At 33.4% G+C, this 23,466-nt stretch overlaps 1 protein-coding gene across 1 annotated transcript in view; it reads left to right on the top strand.

Annotated features, from left to right (window-relative positions):
• The first annotated feature begins 12,405 nt into the window (after window positions 1-12,405).
• Window positions 12,406-23,466, top strand: part of LOC129224946 (uncharacterized) — a 110,157-nt gene continuing 99,096 nt past the window's right edge. The window contains exon 1 of the mRNA XM_054859494.1: window positions 12,406-12,529. Coding sequence (XP_054715469.1) covers window positions 12,406-12,529 — 124 coding nt within the window. The remainder of the gene's footprint in view (window positions 12,530-23,466) is intronic.

The raw sequence follows: 23,466 nt of genomic DNA, 5'->3' as shown, positions 1-23,466 counted from the left end.
AGATTATCAAAGCAAGCAAAACTGCTTTAGTAACTTTTTCTGATATAAAGCAACTTACTGTAAAATGGCATTAATGTATGCCAAGTTTCCTTCTCATTGGTGAAAGGGGGATCTAAAACTTGAATCTGAATTCTGTTGAGTCACTTTTGGAAATGTAGCATTAATCAGTTTGCCTTCAATGTGTTTAGAATTTAGAAAAAAAAAATCTCAACCAAAATGTAGGGGTCGCCGAAATTAAACTCAGCATCCCCTACCTTTAGAGTTTGATTGGGTATTCTTCGTTAGTAATCTTCTTAACGGAGTGAATGATTGAAAAATAAATCATGTTCTTGAGGAAATTGTCGCTGTAGATATTTTTTTTTTTAAAGAAGCTGTGCCCTTACCATTGCGGGAATACTTTCGTCACAAATTTTACATTTTTGTGAAATTGAAGTATACTGATCTGTATCCGTATTTGCGGATCTAGGCACTAATGTTTCGTATTCGAATGCGTATCTACTGATCTACAACTTTAACGATCCGGTACATCACTAGTTATGATCTAAAATTAAAAATTTCTAACATGCTCAAACGAAAATGTCCTCAAAAGCTACAAAACTTTTTTCCTCTCTATTTCTGCTGTTTTATTTTATGTATTATTTAATTAATAATTTTTTTTTTTTTGAAACCGTGACTTCACACTTTTTGGGGAAGTGTGGGAAGAAAGTAAATGCGTGCAAAATATCTAAAATACTTCGAATTCTTGGTGATTTCACTTTTTGAATGTAGATTTTTTTTATACACTTCACCAAATAAAATTAGAAAAATAATAATAACAAAAGAATTTTACCCCCTTAGACATAATTGTAAAAAATTATGACTTTTTTTTATTTGCACGCAGCATTTGCAAATGTGTACAAATGAATTTTACTTTTACTCTGCCTTTTCTGAGACTGAGTAAACCTTCAACTAATCAGGCAAAAAAAGAAAAATAAATAAAGAAAGAAAAAGAGTAAATAGTGGAAATGTCTCTATTCTAAGTGCGCTAGAAAATTTCGGAATAGACCTTGATCTGTAATTTCAAAGATGAAAAGGGAAAAAGATGGACAACGGTGATGGTTTGTGGTAATGTTTCTAAGAAATAAGTTTCTCAACTTAAGTATTCTCCAAATAGTCATTGGGAACTGAACCCCCCAAAAAACTGAGTAAGATCATAAGAGATATCTCATTTATGATTCAAGACATAGGTGAATATTTACTGTCGTAATGTATATTTACAATGATAAAATGGAAAATTACAAGACAATTGTCTGTGTTCGTATACACTCGATCAATTTTTAATTTCCAAAGTAATGTTAAGAAAATTTCCAGCCTTGCTGGGCTCAGAGCCTGTTGCTGGTCGTCACATTTGTATTTGTATAAAATGTCGTGACTCGTTGATTTTTCTTCTACCATCTCTGTGCGTTTTCAATTCCTTTCCTTTCATTAGATGAGGATTTCTCAACCTGGGGGGGGGGGGGGTAGATACGTAGAAGAATTTCAAGGGGGCATGAATGTATTCTAAAAATAAAGTTAAGAAAAAAAAAACTCACTATAGTTGAGGCAACCTTAACCTGACAGAGCCGTAATGCTGTGATTAGGATCTGCGTAGCCTTTACATTGCTGCCTTGTTAGGTTTGCCCCAACTATATAATTTACTCAATTTTAAGGTTACATGTAATTACTTTTAATATTGTTACCGTTTTTGAAGTTTTAATCCCTATATCCCTTTAGACCTGTATTTAAAGCATTAGCTGGAAAAAAGTGAAAATATCAAGCAAGAATAGACTTTAAAATTGACCCGATGTACCCTTTTTCACAAGTTATACCCAAATACTCAAAAACTTGTCAAGAGCAAACGATAGTAATAATTCTATTGATGTTGTGAAAATAACTGGTATAATATTGCAACCTCACCTAGGTCCTAGACTGCTTCCAGTTAATTTGTTTTAAGCTCTTTGATTTCACGTGTTCTAATAACAACATTCAAAAAATCAGTAATCCAACGTCATTAAGCACAAAAATTGCAGACACGTTTTTCGGTGTTACAAGGAACACCTTTTTCAATGCAAAGAGGTGTGAGCTTCTGGATGAAAAGCATCAGAGAAAAGCTTTTCTCGGATGACTTTTCATCCAGAAGCTCACACCTCTTTGCATTGAAAAAGGTGTTCCTTGTAACACCGAAACACGTGTCTGCAATTTTTTTGCAATTTTTGTGCTTAATGACGTTGGATTACCGATTTTTTGAATCTTCAGCACAAAGGTATTTATTCGTTATCTAATAACAACATGTTCAAAACAAAGTTATCTTAAGTAATATAAATTTTTGTTAACGAAATTATCTATATTTGAATGAAAAACCGGATTAAGCTATTCCAACTAGCTTCAGTTTTAAATTTTTATTGTACTCTTGTATTTTGACCACACAAGGTGGTCTGATAGAGCTGGGGGGAGGGGGAGGGAGGGAGCTCTCACGTCATTGTTCAGAGGAAGCGCTGAGCCTGAGAGGTTAAGAGCCTCTGCATTAGATTATTACGTTTGAACTTTGTAATTCCTTTCAGAACACTTTAATATCTTTTTGCTCAGTTTAAATTATTTTCCAAAGTTTTTTTTTCTTTTTTTCTTTCTTCCTTTTTTTTTTCAATTTACCAGAAGCTTCATAAAACAATCTCCTTTTCGCCTCCTATTTTTGACATGACTATTTTCGTATTATTTAGAAAAGTCGTTGAACCTAATAACTTTTCGAGTTCTTCGCAATGTTTCATGTTTGTTTCATTTATTCGTTTTTAGTCTTTCTTTCAATTTAATTTTCTTCTTTCCACTATGTTCTTTCGTACAAATGTAGGCATGAATCCATGTTTTTTTCTTACTTTATGAGTTTTGGAACAATAGGTACACACCCACACAAAAAAAAGAGGCGTTTCTTTAAGGTGCCTGGCATAAAATGTTAAATGGCATTGAACCACCTGTTTTCTTGTTTCCTAATGTACATTTTGAAAACAAAATCTTCTTTTTTGATGTTCTTCAGATAAAGTAAGGGCAGCTTTTTGCATAGTTGGAAACGTTAAATCTTTTGAAGATGCATCTTTTTTCGTGTTATAGACGGGGTCAATAATCGCAAACGTTTTAATTTTAAAATTTTAATCACTTTTTTTCTAAATGCCAATACATCCATCATTGCATCTAACATGATCCAGCAAAAGGCATGTGTTTGCAATTTTTTTCATATTGATGCTTTCTAAACATTAATATCTATATATATATTTTTTTCATTGGATTTGGAAATCTAAAACTCTTAGCAACAAAAACAATGAAGTAAATTACTTGCTCCTCTTGTCAAAGGATTTCAGGTTTCTAGATTTATGTTTTTCTTCTCTAAATATTACATCCAGAAACCAAATATAAATTAGACTTTGGTTTACTTTTCGGCAGTCAGCGAAAAAACATTTCAGACCAAAATTACGTGACCATTTGATGAACTGCACGGTCTACCTTTAAATCCCATCGTTGTTGAAGACTTTCAACAACGGTGTTTTCACTCAATGGTGATAGTGGATTGAAGTAAAATTTTCTGAAGACTGCGAAATTTTCGGAAGCTGCCCGCCCCCCACCCCCGTAAAAGCTCTTCAAATATGTATACAAAAATCGTTGAAATCATTAATAAAAATCATTTTAAAAGTTTTTTTTTTTTTTTGAATAATTTTTCGGTTTAGAATGTGTTGTCCGTCCGAAATCTTCGGATCACAAACACCCCTGTGTTTCACGAAAATTTAGTAGGACGGGGACGGAGATTGTTTATTTCATCACGATGGTGGATGTAAGTTACTGAAACTTTTGTCTCTTCCTTTCCTTAACTTTATTTGTTAAAATCCGCCGTGTGTCTGTGGGAGAGAGACATTAGCAATTGGGGAAAAATTTAAACTCTACACAAAGGTCGCATTATGTGGAAGGAAACCGGTAATTACCGTGATTACCAAATGTATAAGGTCCCTCAAAAAGCAGGATCAGATTTCAAACATTTGTGTCTCTCAAATTAAAAAAGGTGGAATCATCATTTCAGCGTTTGTGGACAGACAAAAGTTTAAGATTTGAACAGTTCAGGAGGAAATTCCAACCACGTCCGCAATCGCGCTGTTGCTTGTTATGTTGATTGTCTGTAGTTCTCAGAATGGCAACCAGTCATGCCCCGATGGGAGATCACGGGAGGTCACGGTGACCTCCCCAAAATTTCCTTAGTGGGCAAATTTTGTATGACGATTTGGAAAAATTATCATCATTCGGCAAAACTTGGAGTTCCTTTCGGAAAATTGAAAATTTCCAACCTCACAAAAATTTGAGTTCGTGGCCCTCCTGATGGCAACACAATAGGAAAAAACATTTTGTGTGCTGCAATTAGTAAAATTAAAATCCATTGTTAGTCCATTGTCCAACGTACTTTTCACCATCAGTTTAACACACAGCCTCAGCATAAGCAGTTTTGCCAGTGCATCGAAACTTAGTCGAAGATGCTACTGATACGTGCGTGACAAGAAATGAACCACCATTTTAACATTTGTCGTGCAGCACATAGATGTTGCTCACATTACACGCATAAAGTTAAAACCTTCTCATTCCATGAACGTTGGAATTGTGTTTCTATCTTCTGTACCTTGAAAAAAATAAATGTTTTAAACCTGATCCTTCTTTTTAAATGGCCTTTTATTTAAACAAAATCTAATTTTTCAAAATCTCAGCCCCCTGTCTCCCCTTTTTTGAGGCATCTGTACATCTCGGCATACCCATACTCCACTTTTTCCCCCCGCTGAAACATTCCGCTTTTCGACAGTTCATTGGGTTAAACGCAACTCTCTCTACAGTAATTGCTTAAGAAACTGCAACATCCGCAAGCAGAACTAAACTGCAACAATTCCGCTCATGATTCCGAAATTCTGGAGACAGCAGTATCTCTGCTTCCTCAACGTACCCCCGCAGAGCCTGGATGAGAGATAATTTCTTCAGCCGAAGATTGGGCTTTTGACAGCCTATATGGCACGCATGACCTAACACGGAGCATTCTTCATGGCCTTGCCAACCAGCCTCGGTTACGCTCAAGTTGGCGCGGGAAAACGTGTCGCTTATGGGACACCATCCTTTCTTCGGGAATCAATTTTCTTTTCAATTAGGGTCTCCCACTCCTTTTGACAGGATAATTGGGGAGAGCTCGGGTGCCTTCGAACGCCGAAATCGAATTTGTCAACTGATCCGCAACTTTCTACAAAAGTGTGATTCCGAGCTCTTTACTTTTATCAGATCACGTGTCAGGTTAGACACATGACAAGTTCGACGCAATCACAGAGTGCGGTAATTTTTTCTTTACCCGTGTATTTTCCTTTAAATTGAATTTCGCTTTGTTCTTATCAAAGAACAAACATTCTTTTTTATAACTGGTTCACATTTTTTGAAACTTTCGGAGGTCGTAATTTTACCGGGTTCCACATTTGTGTATGTTTGCTAAAAAGCGAATGATTAGTGTTTATCAAAACTAAAACGTGTGAGATTATCACATGCTTTTGTGGTTCTTTGCACAGAACAAAGACCAATGTTGTTTACATTGTAACAAAAAATAATGATTTAAGCTTAAAATTCCGAAAGTATTTTGACGGGAGATTGAAAGTCAGTCACATATTTGTGATAGAGGCGACAGCTTGATTCTTTGTGGAAATTCCTCCTGAAATAGACATACAAGTGAAGTGACAGTTATTTTTATTGCCAATAAAAAAGAGTTTTATAATCGAATTCAGGAAGCACCGAAAAAGGAAGCAGAAAAAAAAAAGCAACTGTTTTGGTTAAGGTGCTTTAAGACAATAATTTTTGCAACAAGGAAAAGTTCTTATAACAATCAACTGTAATTATTTTTCACTATACGAAATCAGAGATGTTCTTGGAAAATGATGGGCAGCTAATGTGCCAAACTTCTGCCAGCAAAATATGTGACTAAAAACAGAAAAGAATCCCGCTAATTTTCAGTCACCATCCTAAAATTAACCTGGAATCTTCCTGAAGAATTCAGAAATCTTCCCAATAATCGCCGGTCATATTTCTGGAATAAAACAGGAACATTCTAAGAAAACTTAGATATGTCCATAGAAATATCTTGACACCTTGCTGGTTTACCAAAAAGGCTCCTACAGGATTTTAGTAAACATGGATAAAGCTAAAACAATTGCAAGCGAATGCCATGCCTAACAGTTTATTTTCAAGAATTCCTGCAAAGTTATAGTATCCAGAAATTCCAACTTACCCTTGTTGGAGACTCAGTCAATCAGGAAGGGTCGTAACTAAACTGAGGATGAAATACCTATAAAGAAGATGAACATGAACATGTTTTTACATAGGTAGCTAAATGGTTTTTCGCAACAGTTAAAACGATGCGTTCATGCGATTTGTGAAAATTCAGGAAACTTTTCTCTAAGATACTTGTGTTTCACAGGAAACTGGTGGAAACCAGTGAAGTCCCGAAACGTTACCTGACCATAATCTGTGACGTTTCGGAATTTTATAACAGTGTACTTGGGAAAGAAATGTATCGGGGTTCTATTCTTTTCCTTTAGCACTTAGTGAAAATAAAATAAATTACATTTTAATGCACACCTGATTTTTATAGAGTACTAGTTGAGTCACCCGGTTTTGCACAATATGCCTCGCAGATAATAGTTGTCGTCAAGTGACGTGTGTTCAACACTCAAGCTTGAAACAAAAAAAAATTCAATTTTGACATCTTGTATTCAAATTATGTTTTTCGCAATCACGAGTGTGTGTGTGTGTAGGTGTGTGTGTGTGTGTAGGATATGGACGTAACCTGGAGACGGTTTTCGCTAGGGGAGCAGCATTGTGAGGCCAGTCGACGGTGGTGCTGCAGAGGGAGGCGGGGGGAAGTAAAATCATAGGACATCAAAACAGTCAAGTGAGAACAATAAGCAATCGTGATTGCTCAAAAAAAAAAAAAAAAAAAAAAAAAAAAAAAAAAAAAAAAAAAAAAACCTCTGTAAAATTTCCCGACTGATCGCGAGAAAACAACCAAAGAGGAATTTAATTAAATCCCCCGATTACAGGGAAAACCTCAAAACAAAAGCAAGAATTTTATTTGTCTACAGTCGAGAAAAAATGGCAACAGATCTTTCTTCTCAATGATTTTATTCAAGCTAATTAAAACTGAGCTCGTGGCAGACGATAAATTTCCGATTTAATATTGATGTTCTTTGACTTAAAAATGCTTATAACTTTTCTCCTGGTTGTTCGTCTGTAGTTACGGTCTTTTATATACCACGAGCCCATGACCACTCCGATGATCGTCACTGAAAAAAAGGGTGAAAAAAATAATTTTCTAAACTTCTACTTTGATTTTTTGGTGTGATACACTGGAAAAACTATTCGGAACATCCTATGAAACTAACAGGCAATCGATTTTTTAGAACTATTTCTGCTCTTCCGTCCTCTTAAGAGACCCCTTATCATTGACATTTCATACTTTCGAATAATGAAACATATTTTCTAACAATCGTGCTGCCATTATCTATCTATTTATAGTGGTACAGAGTTATTTCTCCTATCGACCCAGAATCCGTAGCTAAGTTTGATCCATAAACAAACAGTATCATTCAGAAATTCTTCAGTGCTATTCGAAGTAAAAAGAAAAAAGATAAAAACACCTTAATATATTATGGAAACATTTGCGGTTTATTTTACTCAGGTAATTCCTGTCGATTTTGGATTACCCATTCCACAAATTCGTATCACAGTTTACCCAGAGGCACGGACTTATCTAGCAGTTCAAACCATTCCATACGATCGCGGGATCAGTTTACTCGCTTCACTTCGCTTGGCCTGCGATTTTATCGTCTGCGAAAAGGTTTCGGGTCTCCGTGTGCATCGTCTGTCACCTCTAGATGTGTCAAACATGATTTGCTACGATGCTTCTTCCCCTCAAATCGTGAATGAATTCCCCAATAACCTTCAAAATGTATCTAATATTATTTTCAACTGAATGGCAACAGTCGTAAAGAAGGATTTATAATGACTGCATTAAACGGATTGGGAAAAATTGTTCAGAATTCGTAACACTAACCCATTGCTTTAAAGAGTCATAAAATAAATTTTGTTGATTTCTAAATCATTACTGTCAGGTAATTCCTTAAAATATTTATATAAGCTTTACGTAATGATTTCCGGATCACAACTTTGGTCTCATAAATCATCGCAGATAAGATTGTCACAAAAGTTAGAAAATGTGATAAAAAGTTAAACTAGAAAAGTATAAATTTCCGCTGATGAAGAAGAAAAAAAATGGGTTAATTCTAAACTATAAGATTTATAAAATGCATTTTCCAGTAACAAGATGAAATAAGAAAACATAACTTTTGAGTGACAAATTTTAAAACATTACAATTTTTATGGTGAATAAACATATTCTGAAACGCTTATTCGGATGGTAGATAACAGAATATAGTTCCCAAAAGAATAGAACCTGCTGAAATGAAAAATGCTCCCACAAACACAACATGAAAACACCTTTATAGCACAATTTCCCCACACAATGCAATTTAACGATTAGTTTAGTTACAAGTTTTTTTTTTTTTTTTCAAATTATTTCGAGCAAAGCAAATGAAAAAAATTCCTAAATTAATCTTAGATCTGGCGCGTAGCTGGTTTGATGCTGTTATTTTTTTTCCTTTTTTTCGTGTTTAAACTTTAGATGAAAAATAGGACATCGACATATTTGATTGGTAAATTTTATGTATTGAAAGTAGTAAAAAGAAAAGTGCAAACTGAAATAAAAAAAAGAGTTTAAAATTTCTCTGACTTGTGGTCTCCAAAATGAAAGAATAATAGGATGAAGATTGAAGAAGAATGGCGGAATAAGGGCAGTCAAATGCAAAACATTAGTTTTGTAATGTAAATGACGAACTAAGTGGAATGTTTTGAACCCAGAATGCGTAATTAATTTGTTCAGTTAATTTCAGAAATTTCTCTTCAAAATAAACAACTGTTTATCAGGAATTATGATTTACAGTTGAGTTAAATTAAATAAGGTAATGTATGTAGCGTGGGGTGTTTACTACAATTACGCAACTACAACTTGGCATAATATGGGTCCCTACAAAGTAAAATTCCGTTAAGTTAAGTTCACAACATATTACAACTGGATAAGTGTTGCGGGCAATTCAAACAGTGGCTCTCAAAATTGTTCGTACACTTTTAAATTTTTTTAGTAAAACCAAAATAACGCGAAACTGAATTCGAATATGAAGTCCAATATTTTTTCACGTCACTCCTATGTCATTCTAAATAAAACCCTGTAGTTTTTTCAAAATATTGACGGATTTTCTTTTTGAAATGGGTCAAAATTCGAAGAGACAGAGAAATCATACGCCACAAAAGTCATCGTACACTCAAATATTTTCGAATAAATTCATGATTAAAACTATCATATGTCGTTTTTTTATTATTTTTCATTGTGTTGACCCTTAAGAGTCATTTGGCATTAATTTTTTGTTTATTTAATCCTTAACATTGTGCTTATTACTTTAAAATGGCTGGTATCCGTAAAAAACCACAAACACCATTCGAAATTTGAATTTTTTCCTCACAGTAGAGGTAAATTGGTTTGAAATGTCTCTAAATTAATTAATGTATTCCATTCTATAGTAAAGTGCTTGATAAAATGCTTTAAAGAAAAGGATCGGACCGAAAACAAGGCAAGAAATGTCAACCGACGAAGTTGACAAAGCATGATCGGAGATTTACAGTTAACAAAATTATGAAAAATACACATTTGAGTGCTGTAACAGTTTCTGCAGAATTTAATGAAAAAACTTACATTTAATTTTCACCAAAATTGTTCGCCAAGTTCTCTGATTAACTGGATTAAATGGGAACTCTTCCCGTAGAAATTTCTTGTTCGTGCGAAAAACGGAATGCTTATGCTTTTTGTCGCAAAAAAAAAAGATAAATAAGCTCCAAAGCGTTTAGGAATAACGTTTTACTTACAGATGAAATTAAAAAATTCAACATTTTTGGTTAAGTTGTTGTTTAATTGTCAATAGAAGAAAAAATGAGGAACTTGATCTTAAGAACTTAGTTCGATCAGTTTATCAGGAGGACGGTGAAGGGGTTCTTATGCAGTGTTGCCAGATTGGGGGAATTTTCCCCATTTTGGGGAAATCTGGTGCTCTCTGGGGAAATTTTGGGGAAATGGGTTTTGAGGGGAATTTTTTAGGGAAAAGTTTTTCTCTTGGAGAAAACCTGGGGGAAAAAATTTCGGGGGAAAAAATTTGTATTTTAATTCACGTCTTGACATCTGGTAGTTACATTGTTTGTATCAAACAGCGTTGGTTTAGCTTTGCTCAACTTTATGGATTTCGCATTATGTGGAATATTATGCTACGGAATTCGCATTAATAGTTCTGCTTGAGTAACTAGTTGATACGTAAAACAGGCAAAAATAAGTGTGATGAAGAATGTTCTTGGATAAGTATATACAAAAATCATAATTTAAATGTACATACAGAAGCAGAGTAGTAAATGCGAGTAGAAAAAAAAAATATTTGGCTATTTCTTATCTCTCGGTCAGGGGCTTGTATTAGGTGACTAGTGGCACAGGCACGGCTTTTCATAGTAGAAAATTAAAAGGTATTTTGGTTCCCCTGTATATTTACAAATAATGCATGATGAATTTCTCGAAAATTGGCTTGCCATCGTTACGATTTCACATTATGATAACTTGGTTATTTAGTCGTCCATCTTATGATAATTTTGATCGGGAAAATGTTCTTAAAATTGGAATAGAATAAGAACAAAATCGAATTTTCGCAAAATCGCTGGGAGGTGCACATCCCCAAGCTACAAACTAACTTTGCCAAATTTTAAGAAAATTAGCCGAACGGTCTAGGCGCTATGCGCGTCACAGACATCCAGACAGGCAGAGACCCAGACAGAGAGACTTTCAGCTTTATTATTAGTAAAGATAAAAAAAGATAAAGAAAATAAAACAAAAAAAAAAAATCGAAAATGGGAAGGAAAAAAAAAGTTGGGGAATTTTATAAGAAAATTTGGCTATTTGGGTTAAAAAAATTTTTCAAAAGACAAAAATGTCAGAGGAAGTCGATTCATTTTTTGAAAATATTACCGGAAAAATAATTTTTGAATTTGGGGAATTTTGATAGAAAACATCGCTTTTTGGGGAAAAGTTGGAAGGGAATTGAGGAAATCTGGATTTGACCATCTGGCAACACTGTTCTTGTGCGAGGGTGCATACAGTCGAACCTGTCTATCTCGAATTTTACAGGAGAGAAGAAAAATTCGATATATGGAAGCTTCGAGATACAGAGGTTTTGAGAAAACTTCTAAAAGTAAGTAATTGGAGCAATGACTCGAAAGTAAAACTTCGGAAGCAATTTTACTAATCAACAATGTTCCCTTCCTCTCAGTTTCCGAATGGATAAAATTGCTGGAAAACTTGCTTTTTGTACATGAAGTTTTAATTCTGGAGGATTATGTGACTGCTAATATTAAGAAAAATGCTTTTTGTCGCCAAATTCCAGTTAATAAAGATGGTTGGGGATCGAATTCAAGAAAGACACTTTAGTCGAAATTCGAGATATACAGGTTTTCAGAAAATTTCATTTGAGACAAACATAGGGGAATACATTGAATTAATACTTTATGTGCAGGGAAAATGAAAAACCTCGACATAGAAAGGTTTTCGGGATAGGCAGGTTCGAGATAAACAGGTTCGACTGTATCAGCATCAGGACTTGGCAGTTTGGAATTTTTTGATGAAATTATAAATCATGCTGTTCATTTAAATATTTTAAAAACCAATTTTAAACTCTTAGTCAAAAATTTGGTTATCGGAAACAACTTTGTTTTTTTATTAAGATAACGGTAAGAAGCACACAGCTTTAAACGTTTGCATCTAGTGCCTCAAAAATTGTCCTAAAATTTAGAAAATACCCCTTCAATCTCCAGATTTGAACTAAATGTAACATACTTAGAGATATCTGAATGCTAGATTACGAAAATACGGCTTTGAAACGAAAATAGAGTTAGAAACAATAACACTCGGAGTAGGGGTGCGACATCGATGTCGATGTTTTGGAAATATCGATGTTTTTAACATCGATGTTTTACTTTCGATGTTTTCGGAACATCGATGTTTTGGTTTCGATGTTTTTTCGATGTTGATGTTTTCGTATTATAATTCAAAATTATATTAAAATTTGCTCCAATTTTCTCGCTAGATAATTAAGTTTACTTATGGAATTGCTCCAAAAATTTCATTCATTTGCGCACATTTAAAAAGATCGATTTTTCTGTGTAAAGGATGATTTTTGTGAAGATTACTACAAGATGGTAAAAGATAACAAGAGGGTGAGGAAGAGGTTAAAGCTATTGGAAGAACTCGACACTGGTAGTCTGTTGCCAGAATTTACAGTCGATTCTAAGGCTTCAAATTGTGTCGAAGTATTTGACAGTGATGGCGACTTTTGTTTCATCGGAAAGAGTTTTTTCTCTGCCTGGTGGAATAGTCAGCGAAAAGAGAAATGCGCCTAAATACCAAAATTGGGGGTTACTTATCGTCTACTCAGGGGCGGATACAGACTAACATTTTAGGGGGTTCATGCTAAAGAGTGACCCTCCCCCCTCCTTCATGAATAAACTTATGGTTTTTGGTATGAAAAATTTCTGAAACTGCTTAGGTGTTTAAAAAATACCACATTGATCAGAAATATGACACCTAAAAGGACAAAAACCTCACGAATAAATTTTATAAACACTGAAAAGAATTAGTATTTCAAGTATTTACTTTAAAAAAAATTCAAAAACTGAAACAAAAATTGAAATTATTTAGTGGAAACGCGGGCAACGTGAATACCTTAAGCTTTTCTTGATTATTATTGTCGTTTAGTTATAACTTTGGAAGTTGGAACAAATGTTTATAATCAGTCTTCATTTAATGAACTTATAAACGTAATGCAATAACAGTTGTCCTTAATATTAATTACACTATTAGATATAAGGCCAGTTTTCAACAATGGCATGAATATCCACTTTGCCCAACACCACGGGTAAAGTGGATTCAGTACTATGGCAAAGCGAACAACATTATTTGTCATGAAACTAAACATTAAAAATAAAATAGCCATCGAAAATTAAAGGAGCACATCCAAAAACATTTTTTTTCTGCTACAATGCTTATTATTGTAGTTATTACAAATAAGTAAATTCGAATGCTGAACACTCTTTATGACACCACTGAGTACGAATACGACATTGTGTCCAGTTTTTTGTTGGCGATCATCTTCTTCAATGAACATTTCATCACAGAAAATGCACCTTACATCATCAAATTTCTTTATTTCCTTCTTATCATTCTCTTATTCAGTCCTATGTTTCCCCCCCCCCCCGTAGCAGAGATTTTTGACTTAGTCTTTTTGGTAGCGTTCTTTTTACCAGTCTTCTGAGAAGCTTTAGTCGAAGCATCATTCTATTTACTTCATGACAGTTTTTTTTTTTTTTAAATCTTTCAAATTTCTGTATCTGGTTGTCCTTTACTGGAGTACTTGTCAGGAGTGTAGATCTCTGTAGCTTTTGTTTAGGTGTTGTTATTGGTTTAACAGGCTGAAGAATAGCTCGTAAAACTTAAGAACTGTAGTAGTTATTAGAACATCAAGGTTTGGGTGAAGCGGCGGGAACATCATTGCCTTGGACGTATTTTGTTGTTTCAGATCCCATGGGAGAATAACAACGGTTTCAATGGTAGCATTATCTTTAGATCTTAAAATTAAAGAATTTCCAGGTTCGGATGAAATGACTTGTTATAACCGCTGATTCTCCCCAAAAAGGCGTAAAAGACCCCTTTTTGGAACTTCTAAATGCAACCAAAGGGAGATGTACACAGCTAGACCCTACTCAGAGTCTGTGTGCAAAATTTCAGCACTCTACGTTATACAGTTTTTGAGTTATGCGGGATACATACGCACATACATATGGACATCACGAGAAAACTCGTGATAATTAACTCGGGGAACGCTAAAATAGATATTTCGGGCATCCATGCGTTCTTAAGTACATATGCACGTGCGATCAGGCTGAAAAAACAACTCAACAAACATTCGGGAATGAACAAAATTGAAATTTTGGCCGATATTTGAGTGAAATTTTTTTCGCAAATACAATACTTCCTTTACTATGTAAAAGGAAGTAAAAAGGAGATGGCGGAGGGGGGGAGGAGTTTTTTCAGGGTGGATGCTCAATGCAAATCATACCGAAAAACGACCCTAACCACGTCCACTAAAATTTAAATACATTAAATTCTCAAAGTCGGGAGGAGGGGGGGCAACAGCCCATTTCTGAGCCTCTTAAATGACGGATCTGGTTATAAGCTTTTTTTAATGCATTAAATTATTTATGTATGATACAATTTAGAGTATTAAGCACGTTACAGCTCGAAAACTTTCAGTGTTATTTACGCCATTTCTTTCAATTAAGTTTTCAGAATTTCTTAAAAATGAGTAACAAAAATATTATTCAAAAAACTACTTATTTAAAAACATACGATTAGCATAAAAAAATTACTTTGAAATGAACAAAATTGAAACGCTGTTCCTTACGATACTTCTGAAGTTATTCAATAAACAATGAATTGAACATTTTTAAGTTTAGTGGTTATGATGAACAATTCAGTAAAAAATTGTTTTCAGTAGTCACACACACACCTCTTCTTTTTTTCTTCCCCTAGTAAAAACTGAAATTACAGGTATGTTTCTATTTTAAGACATTTTCATTATAAAATTATCATTCTAAAACAGTCTAGAACCAAAAAAAGGCAAACAAGTTTGACCTTAAATCTCTGCATTAACTTTAAAACATCAGATGAACTGTTCTTACAAGCACACTAACCGTTTGTATATATTGCGTTCGATCGTACTGATAACGGTGTTTGGAGCAGGAAGAGCAAAACTCACTTTGACATTCCAAGCACTTTTGGAATTTACAAAATCCCTTCCTCACCTATAAATTTTACGCGGAGGAAGGAAAAATAATTGAAAGAACACATTATTCCGCGCGGTTACAAAACGACGAAGCAGTTAACTCGAGCCGCACACTGCATTTTTTATGAAGCCCGACATTTTATCGTCTGCCACAGTGAACCATTCAACTGAGTCGACTTTCTTTTTGCTGTTTTTTCTCTGCTGACACCGAAGGAAAAGGTGTATCAAAAGATAGCAGCGGGAATTTTTTCATGTTTTGAATCGTTACGATGCTCACGTCAAAGTGTTCGCCGGTGGGCCTGAAACGATTTCATCACTTTTGAGTTTTTCCGCATTAGGTAGAGTTCAAGGTTTTGTCCCTTACAATGTGCCGTTATATTGAAGAAAAATGAAACTGTCAGAATTCTATCTTGGTCAGAGGAGCTAAGCAGTTAACTAAATAGATTGTATTTACGGGCAGAAAATGATGGCGATTTTTCAAAATAGACTTTTTATTGCCCTTTGGAAGACATCAGTGGTCTTCGACCTTCCTCAAACTTCTTTTTTTTAGTTCTGTTTTCATTGTGGGATTTTTTAAATTGACGGTACTTCAGGAAAGGAAATTGCAATGCTTTAATTCTCAATTCAACAGCTATGCGACGGGATGACCTACCTTCCCAAGAATGAACAGTTTGTATCCAGAGTTAGAAATAAGCGGTCGATAGAACAATTTATCTAACTGGTGGCGATTCGATGGAAAGGGGGGGGGGGGCAATATTTTGGGGCAAATATTATTTTTTTTTTTTTTCAATTTAGAAACCAAAACTACAATTTATAAAAAAAAAGTAGAATGTCAAAATTTTAAGAACATAATTATTTGTTTTACTTTGTATATCTGATAACGAAACATTATTTAGCACAAGCAGTAACTTTTAGTTTATGTATTCATTGTTTAGAAATTAGTAAATCAATTGTTTTATTTAAAAACATGGCCATACTTGTTCAATAAAAGTATTACCAAGTATTTGACGTATCTTAAAATTTTTCTGGGTAAATAATGTAAATCTAATTCATATCTAAGTGTTTCTTCGGAGAAATTTATTGTGTACAAATTTCAGCAAAATCTTAATAAAAAAGTGAGTTAAGTTGCTCGATTTGCATCAATTACCACTTATCTGCTCTCAAAACCAGCCCTAGCAAAATTTTGTACTTTTCTATCTCCCTTTTTTTTTCCCTTCTTTCCCGCCCCTCCCCCCCCCCCCTCCATTTTTCAGTCCCAATCGCCACCTCTGTTGTCTATTAAAACAAAAAAGTTGAATGCCAATGATGCCTAAGTTTTGAACCATAGTTTCGGAACCCTGTTTGAATATTATAATCGTATGACGTAATTATTCATTATGCAACATATATATATATATATATATATATGGGCAATTCTGTGAAACTAGAGACATCACAGCAAAAAAAAAAAACTTCATTGTATCAGTATTTTTTTTCTTTCATATGAGGAGAAAAAGACTGTATTTTTATAAAACTATGCAAAAAAAGTTATAAACGCATTTTTTGTAAGTTTTATAGGCAAATTGGAACAACACTACTTCATAAGGCCGAAACACGTGTCTGCTGTAATTTGCAAATTTGTGCTTCTTCTAACGTTGTTTTGTCTTACTTTACTACCTCGTGCCCATGTGTCGTTGTATAAGCGACTCTAAAAGTTAATCCTTTTTTTTCACTTAGGAAATTAATTGTTATGTCAACAATCTTATTTTTTATTGAAATTTAGTTTACACAGGAAGAGATTAGCCGAACAAAGAAACTTTAAACTGTTATAATTGTTTTTTAACATTTTTTTTTAAACTAGGCCTTATACTAATGTAACATCAGTCACAAAATTGTATAAAAGTTTGCATTGCTTAAACAAAAACAACGAAAATCAATAAAAAGTCATATTCTCTTCATTTATGATGATATCTTTAATATTAATTTCTTAAATACTTAGAATTACTTGAATTTGATTATTTAAAACTTATTTAAAATATGTAACATCAGTCACAGTAGCATCAGTCACATTTCTCTTTTCGGTAATAAACCTCAAACAAATTGCACAAATGCCATTGATTGCTGCAGAAAGGCAAAAAAGGAGGCGAGATAATTAAGAAATTAAGAAAAACATGAAAATTACAAAAAGTAAAACAAAGTAGAAGCTAAAAAGAGTGGACGATAAAAAATAAGTACAATAATTTTAAAAAACCTAGCATAATTACCGAAGTTAGTTCAGAATGGAACTAAAAAGAGAAATTAGATGATGAAGTAGAACAAGAGTAGAACAAATTTAAAGTATTGAAGTCCCAGGTTTTAATTATTAGCTAGCCCTCTTCAAAATGATGAAACCTTGGTAAAATATGTTAGTTATTAAAAGCGCTCTTTGTTATATCTTCACAAAAGAAAACCGCAGCCGTAAAAAAATTTCCAACATGAAATTTGACAAACATATACAACTAATTCTCAATATAATACATTTGAAAAAAAGTGCTATATCATAGATACAGAAATATTTCTAAATGTCACAACTTCATGTAAATTTCAGAGCTATCACCATCCGACTTGCAGCCATGTTATAAAGAGTTATATTTGAGCAATGTTTTTTTTTTTTTTTTTTTTTTTTTTTTTTTAATTTATAAGCTGCAGCAGGTGCTTAGCAATAACACTTTCTTTGTAGTAAAGAAAGGAATCACTTCCAGCAGAACATGTTCCAAAATTGTTGACTGCTACAGGAGAACGGGTTCTTGAAGAATATCACTAACAATTGTATCACGAGAAGTTAAATGCATTGAAATTAAAAACTAAGAGTATTTAGTGACTGTCAAGATTCAAGCAGAAAGACATTGGACATAGAATGTCAATGTGAATGAAATTTATTATTCACATGAGAAAGGAATAAAATATTTAGCACACTAGATGTAATAAATTCAGGAGGACTTTTTATTTTATGAAATACATCAAAAATATAGCTTTTAGAACTTTATGAATGCACTTTTCTTGTAATTTAAATACAATTTTAAACAAAACATGAGCTAATTTCATTTTTAAGGAGAAATAATTTATAATTGCAGCAATTTATTGTAAATGTAACATCAGTCACAAAATCTTTGTATCATCAGTCACGGGTGTTAAATAATTTTTATACTCTCCGTTTTTAAGTTTTTCCAATAAAACAAAGTGTTTTCATCAAGTCTAAAATCTATACTTTAAGGGGAAAAAATCTGTTTAGATTTTACGTTACTAGTTTGAAGAGAATTTCAAATTGTATATGAGTCAATTTTCTCAATGTCTCTTCTGTGTAACATCAGTCACGTTTCTTTATTCCCTTCAATTTCACACAAAAAATTTTCCTCAAGTCGGAAAACACGTGTGGGGGCAGTGATGTACCATATCATGACATTTCGATCAATTTCAGAAGAAACAAAATTTAATTTCAAGACAGCGCTGAATTTGTAAGTTAAATATAGAGTCAAATTGTAACGTCAGTCACCGTGGACAAGCCCATATATATATATATATATATATATATATATATATATATATATATATATATATATATATATATATATATATATATATATATATATATATATATATATATATATATATATATATATATATATATATATATATATATATATATATATATATATATATATATATACATATATATATATATATATATATATATATATATATATATATATATGATAATAGTAATAAACAAAATTAAGTAGGAGAACGGGGGAAAAGATTTTACTAGGTAGTCAAAACAATCGTAATACTTCCTTTTAAAATGTTGGTTTTTAAAACACCATTTGCATATTTGTTTCCACATGGAACTATATTTATTTATCTATTTACTAGCAGTACCCGCACAAAGATGCCTGTGTTAAAAATTTAAAGAAAATCCGTTGAATTAAAGAAAAGCAAATTACATCAAAATTACATTTTCAATAACTTTCAAATGTAAAAAACTCCATAATTCATCGCCAAATTCGCCAAACGACTTTCTAATTCAAAAGAAAATCAATTAACATACGCACAATGAATTTAAAATGATGTAATAACAGTAAAATATTCTTAAGCAACAAAGGCAACTTCCTCCAAAATGTTTGAAAAGAAAGTAATTGAAAGATTGTCAAGAAAATGGACCTAGTGTTACAGTTGAAAATTGTCTGGAAAGTGGACCTAATGTTATAGCAATTTCTCGAAAGAGAAGCCTTCAAAATTGGCTCAATTAGAAATGCTTACATCTCCTGTTCTAATTAATTGAGAAAACTGGAACAAACGTCATCTTGTTTGGGAAGGAAAGCCCTTTCCAACGATATATAATTTTTGGGGGTGGGGGGATTTTTTACCCCCTAATTAGCCGAAATTTTTAGTTTAATTAGTTAATTAGAAAAAACTAATTCGAAATTTAGAATTTCGACTTCGAGGTGCACGGGCACGGGGTACGTTCGAATTTTTGTGCCAAGTTTCAGGGCTGTAGGTTTTATGGGATCTTCTGGCCATCGGGTATAAACAAAGAAACACCTTCACCTCTACTCCAAAAAAAACTATAGGGGGCGCTGCATCCACTGTCTAATGGTGGATGAAAAAGGTAAAACAATCAAATGCCGTAACTTATAACTTGCATCTACGCTTCGTGAATGGCAGTAATTTTTCATCGTGTTTGTGGGGAGCTTTCTTTTCTATTCTTCTGTAATTACACTACGCCACAAACTGTCTAAAGCCTGTAAAGAAAACACGTGGAATGGAATGTTTTATTTTTTTTAGTATTGTTAACCACCGCAAGGTAGCGTATTCGAGCTCTGAAGCTGTGAATATAGATTTATTTGTAGCAGGAGGGTCTTTAAAGAGCACTAATCTAAAGTGCAATGAGGAATTGAAAGGAAAGGAAAATAGTATCAAGTTTAATTTTTAGTTATTGAGAAACTCATAGTTAACATAAGTGTTGAATTTTCAAATCAAACAGACACTTTTTTAATTACTTATTTATTTAACTATTGTCATTACTTTTATTTGAGAGGCCTCCGCTAGCATCTATAAATTGGGGCAAAAATAACTAAGCAGCATTGTTTACGTAGAGCCTAATTCACCATTACGTACGCTGCCAGGTTAGGTCTGCTGCCCCAACTATAGAAAAGAAAGCTTTTCTCATTTGCATTTTCATTTGAAGATGTTTCAAAATGTCCCGTGAAAGAAATTTAGATTTCGGAATTCCCATGTGAAGATGTAAATACAAACTAACATGTAAAAGATTATGTTCTGAAAATAGTTTACTAAAGTAGCAAATAACATTTCCCGTCTCAGTGATAAACTTTTTTGTTTTATTTATTTTGAATAACAGAGGACTTCTCATCTGATTAATCATTTCAACTAGTGGTCTACAAACGGTGGCCAGTGGGCCACTCGTGGCGCCCACGTATATTTTAATGGTCCGTCTAACAATCCAGTTTCAACATTTTCTCCCCATGTTTGCATTCATTGCAATAACCTCTAGTCTAGTCATCAAGTAGAACTAAATGCGTTTCAATACAATAGCAATGGGGTCGCTTCAAAAATTTTAAAAGTATTTTTTCTGAAAGAGCATGCTTAAAAACATGGGATCTGACCATTTTTTAAACAATTTGTTTAAGTTTAATATTTTTAAAAAATTACTTTAATCGGTGCGCTTTCATTTTTATACTTCTGTCGATGATATCACAAATGGTGAAATGCCATTTACTGTTGCCATTCACAGAGCAAAATATTTAATTCGCATCTTTACTCACGTGCATTGGCAACGATATGATTGATAGCAAGCGTAGAGTGCAATATTTAATTCGCTTCTTGATTATCATAACATGGAATTGCGGTAGAAAGATGCGGCAAAGTGCATCATTTGTGACGTCATAAAGATCACGCCGTGTTTGAAAAATCGGACATTTTGAAAAATTAATGAAAAAATAACTGTTGGGAAAATGAAAGCATTTTCTGTGTCCATGTTATTATTTTTGCTTATTCTATCGATTACAGTGACTAAAAGTAGTACTTTTGACTGAAGAAAACAACCCCATTTTTAGGAGTAATTTAAAAACTTTGGACTATTGGATTTCATTCATTGTATAAAAGAGATAATTTACCGCAATCAAATATCTCATGCTCTGTTCACCACATCCCTTTTTGGCAGGACTCGCATCTGTACTAAGCAATTTATTCTCCAGAATGAAACCTGTAAAGTCAAAACTGACGATTTGTATTTCCACCAGTCATCACGAGAATTCTCTTCGAATTGCTTCATCACACATAGAAGTTAAAGTTGACAGACTAGTAAAAGACAAAGAATGTAAGATTTTTTATTAAGCTTTAAAAAAATTATCTTTTCAATAATTTCAATGTAGTTTTGTGTTTCATAAAAAGTTTTCGTGTTCTTTTCTTTTTTAAATCATGTTTCGCTATTTCAATTGCACTTTGTGTTAAACATCCATTTTTCATCATTATTTTCTAACTAAACAAACATTCATTTAAAAAATTTGCACTGTCTCCCTCTAAATGGAAGCTTATATATCTTCTTTATCTTCTTTATTACCTAATAATAAAGCTAAAAGTCTCTCTGTTCGGAGGATGTCTGGATGTCTGGATCTCTGTGTCGCGCATAGCGCCTAGACCATTCGGCCAATTTTCATGAAATTTGGCACAAAGTTAGTTTGTAGCATGGGGGTGTGCACCTCGAAGCGATTTTTCGAAAATTCGATGCGGTTCTTTTTTTTAAGAACAAAACTATCATAAGATGGACGAGTAAATTACGAAATTATCATAACGTGGAACCGTAACATGGGCACAAGCCAATTGGCGAGATACGAAATTATCATAACGTGGAACCGTAACATGGGTACAAGCCAATTGGCGAAAAAATTCACCATACATTATTTGTAAATATACAGGCGAAACAAAAGACCTTTTAATTTTTCTATTATGGGCAAAACCGTGCGGGTACCACTAGTAATGTATACAGATGAACGGATAGATGGATGGATGAATAATTTGATCAATGCGGCCCGCAAGTCCTTCCATAATTTAAAGTTAGTCCTTAATTAAAATACGGTTTAATCTAAACAATTGGTTCTCAACCAGTGGTTGGAAGTAGCGTGCTACAAATAGCGACGCTACTCTAGTAGCTACATTTTATAGTAGTTTGTAGTGTAGCGTACTACTTTTTAAAAAAAAGTAGAGTAGCGAGTAGTTCGCTACAAAAAAAAAGTAGTTTGTAGTGATTTCTTGAAACTACTTTTGAATAAAGTTTCAAAAAAAAAAAAAAAAAACGCATTTTTAAACAAATCTGACTAGTGCAAGTCTTACGCAAGTAAAACTCACACCTATCAGATTCGTAAGACTGAAAAATACGAGCTGACCTCTGACATATTATTTTGATGCCATACATTGTATCTGTTTGACGCCATTAGTTTGTTTGGCATAGAAACTTTCACATTTTCCCAATATTCGCCTTGAATAGAGCATGGCTTAGAAAGAAAGAAACGATTTTTTTTTCCGTTTCATGAAAACTTTGCTCGTTAAGCAAAAAGCTTTCGGTATCAATGCCATTTGCACATGCAGTCGAACATCAACTTACGCGAGGGATGCGTTTCAAACTTTAGATAAACAGCTCGCTTATGCGAAATTATATTTCACTAACTTCATATTTAGAAAGAAAAAAATGCTGAGCGGCGATTTATACGTTAACAATCTGATGTTTCGACAAGTACGGTTTAGGAAATTTTGTCTTTCAGTGATGCTAAAGGGAAATTCCATTCACCAAACTAATATACAGTACCCAAGAAACAACGTGATATAAGCCCTGCGCTTCCGCTCAAAAAATTTTCGTGTTGCGGGTGAGGAATTCGCGTCAACTGCAAAATGCGTTTCTCGAGCAAAACTCGCTATATAGACATTTTGTGTTAGTCGAATTGCGTTGTAGTCAGAGTCCACTGTTGTTTAAAATTGCACATTGAAGTAAAGTAAGTATTTTTAGTTATGTTTCATGTTTCGGATAATTAGTAGCACCGTTTGGGATATTTTTCCTTTTTTTTCTTTTTCACTGATCGAGTATTGATATATTGACATATTAAAAGTCAATGAGATGGCGTCTAGGTCCGGAACCCTAGCTTGAAGCTCAAAAGCAATTAATTCCTACGAAATATAAGTTCCTTTAAAATTAACTCATATAATGAAAATTAAAGTTTCTCTTTTGTTTAAAAGATGCTTCTCATCATCTAAATTACTTTCATGTATATGTATGTCTATGTAAAATTTAAATCAAATTATGCCTGGATTTATCTCAATTTCAAGTAGCCGAGTTACACTTCTTGAATGAAATGCTACTTACTGTCAGGAAAGGATTAAAAATTTGAAG

The sequence above is a fragment of the Uloborus diversus genome, chromosome 6, assembly GCF_026930045.1.
Source record: "Uloborus diversus isolate 005 chromosome 6, Udiv.v.3.1, whole genome shotgun sequence".
In the NCBI taxonomy this organism is placed as follows: domain Eukaryota; kingdom Metazoa; phylum Arthropoda; class Arachnida; order Araneae; family Uloboridae; genus Uloborus; species Uloborus diversus.
The sequence above is the reverse complement of the archived record's forward strand: the minus strand, read 5'-3'. Positions and strand labels throughout refer to the sequence as shown.